General features: G+C 45.4%; 1 protein-coding gene across 1 annotated transcript in view; it reads right to left on the reverse strand.

Annotated features, from left to right (window-relative positions):
- Positions 1–626: 626 nt before the first annotated feature.
- MXRA8 (matrix-remodelling associated 8) overlaps positions 627–1,750 on the reverse strand; it is a 17,285-nt gene continuing 16,161 nt past the window's right edge. Inside the window, exon 10 of the mRNA XM_010138303.1 lies at positions 627–1,009. Coding sequence (XP_010136605.1) covers positions 984–1,009 — 26 coding nt within the window. The 3' untranslated portion in view covers positions 627–983. The remainder of the gene's footprint in view (positions 1,010–1,750) is intronic.

Raw genomic sequence — 1,750 nt, forward strand, 5'->3', positions numbered from 1 at the left:
CCTGGGACCCTGACCCCCAAACATTCCTGACAGGCTGTTACTCCTGTTCCACTCGTGAGAAGCTATTCCTTTTAACCGTCCGTCTGCCTGTGCCGTAGTCATACCTTAGCGTGGCCTGGATCCACCCAAGGACTGCAGGGAAATCACATTCCAGATTCCACACAGGACTTTAGCCCTCTCCATAATATTTCTGCTTCTGATCTAACTGAGACTGGTATTACAGCACTGTAACTCCACCAGCTTCACTGAATGTGTCTGCTCATGCCAATTTTGATCTGGTCTGCACTGAAACAAAAACAAATCGACAAACAAGCTTAGAGTGAGAAGTACGGAGTCAGGCTGCCAGAGCTCTTTGGAGCTGCTCCCAGCCCTGCCCTTGGTCAGCTGGGTGCCTTCCTTTCCCCTGCAAAATGAGGATATTGGCATTTCCCCATTCATAACCCAAGGTATTTACGTTGTCGTTTGGGAAGGGGTGTACGCTCTTTGTACTTCACCTGCAGCGTGTGAAGTGCGACGTGACTCTGATTCATGCCAGCCTTTGGGAGATCGCAATCAGGCTTTGCTATTATTTTTCCGATGAATACACTACATGGGAAAACGCCTGATATAATGATGGCTCGAGATTAGTGATGCAGGTTGGTTTATTTAAAGCAGTTACATCAAAGCAAAAGGTCTGCTGATTCAGCTCATAAAAATCATTGATGCATAAAACCAACAATAATATCAAGAAGGAAAAGGAGAAGAGAGGATTGGGAGAAGAGAGGAAGAAAAGGCAACCCAAACCCATCCTAAGTGCACACAAGACAGACGGTCTAACTCTTTCAAGAAGCATTTGCAATACCCTTGTGCTTAGAGGGGAGAAAGTCTATGTGAAAAAACATCTATGGTAACCGGAAGGACATGATATTAAGAAAAGGCATCTCTCTTCCATTTGTCTATCTTTGATTGAAGCTTCTGGTCCAGCCAGCAGCTTGGGAATGTCTTCATTTACAATATTCCTTCCTGAAATCTGAAAGCAAATTGAAATGGAAGTCAGTACCCGAAGGGAGATGTCACACCATCCCAAGCAGCACGCTGTACTCGGGACTTGGCTATGTGGTGACAAGTGACCATCCACAGTCAGCCATGTCCCCAATACCCTCTTCGCAAAGCCCACAGTGAGATGACAGTGTATAAATTACTGCACAGCACACCTCTGTGGAATGTAGGCAAAACTATCAGGAGAACTCCATCAAGAACAGCAGGTCTAAGGCAACTCGTGGACTCTCCAGACCATTCCCTTCCTGATATCACTTCAGTCATGTTTATGATCTTCTAAATCCATATGAAAGGAGTCATGGAACCTAACTACTTCTTACAAGCACTGCTTGACAGAAGCGTGACTATCCGTACTGAGGTGCAATACCCAGGATTAATACTGGATAAGTAAAGGAGATTCAGCCCCTGGGGAGGAAGAGTTATTTGCTTTTGTTGGATGAAGTGACTGCCCGTTACCCATAACTTAATTCAACTCAAAACACTCTCTTCTGCACAGCATTTTCTTCTCAAACGCCATGCCAGGGCATTTCTGAGATACATCTCCCTCTGAGGTTACAGGACGGCACGCACTACCCCAGCCCTGCAAGCCATTCTTTTTCCAATAAAGAAAAATGCTATTCGTGCCATGCCAAAAGCTTTTAAAAGCTTAATCACTACTTGCATCTTGTGGCTCCATGATGAGAGGATAGGAAGGGAACTAGCCTCTCATTCC

This window comes from Buceros rhinoceros, unplaced genomic scaffold, assembly GCF_000710305.1.
Source record: "Buceros rhinoceros silvestris isolate BGI_N320 unplaced genomic scaffold, ASM71030v1 scaffold2086, whole genome shotgun sequence".
NCBI lineage: Eukaryota > Metazoa > Chordata > Aves > Bucerotiformes > Bucerotidae > Buceros > Buceros rhinoceros.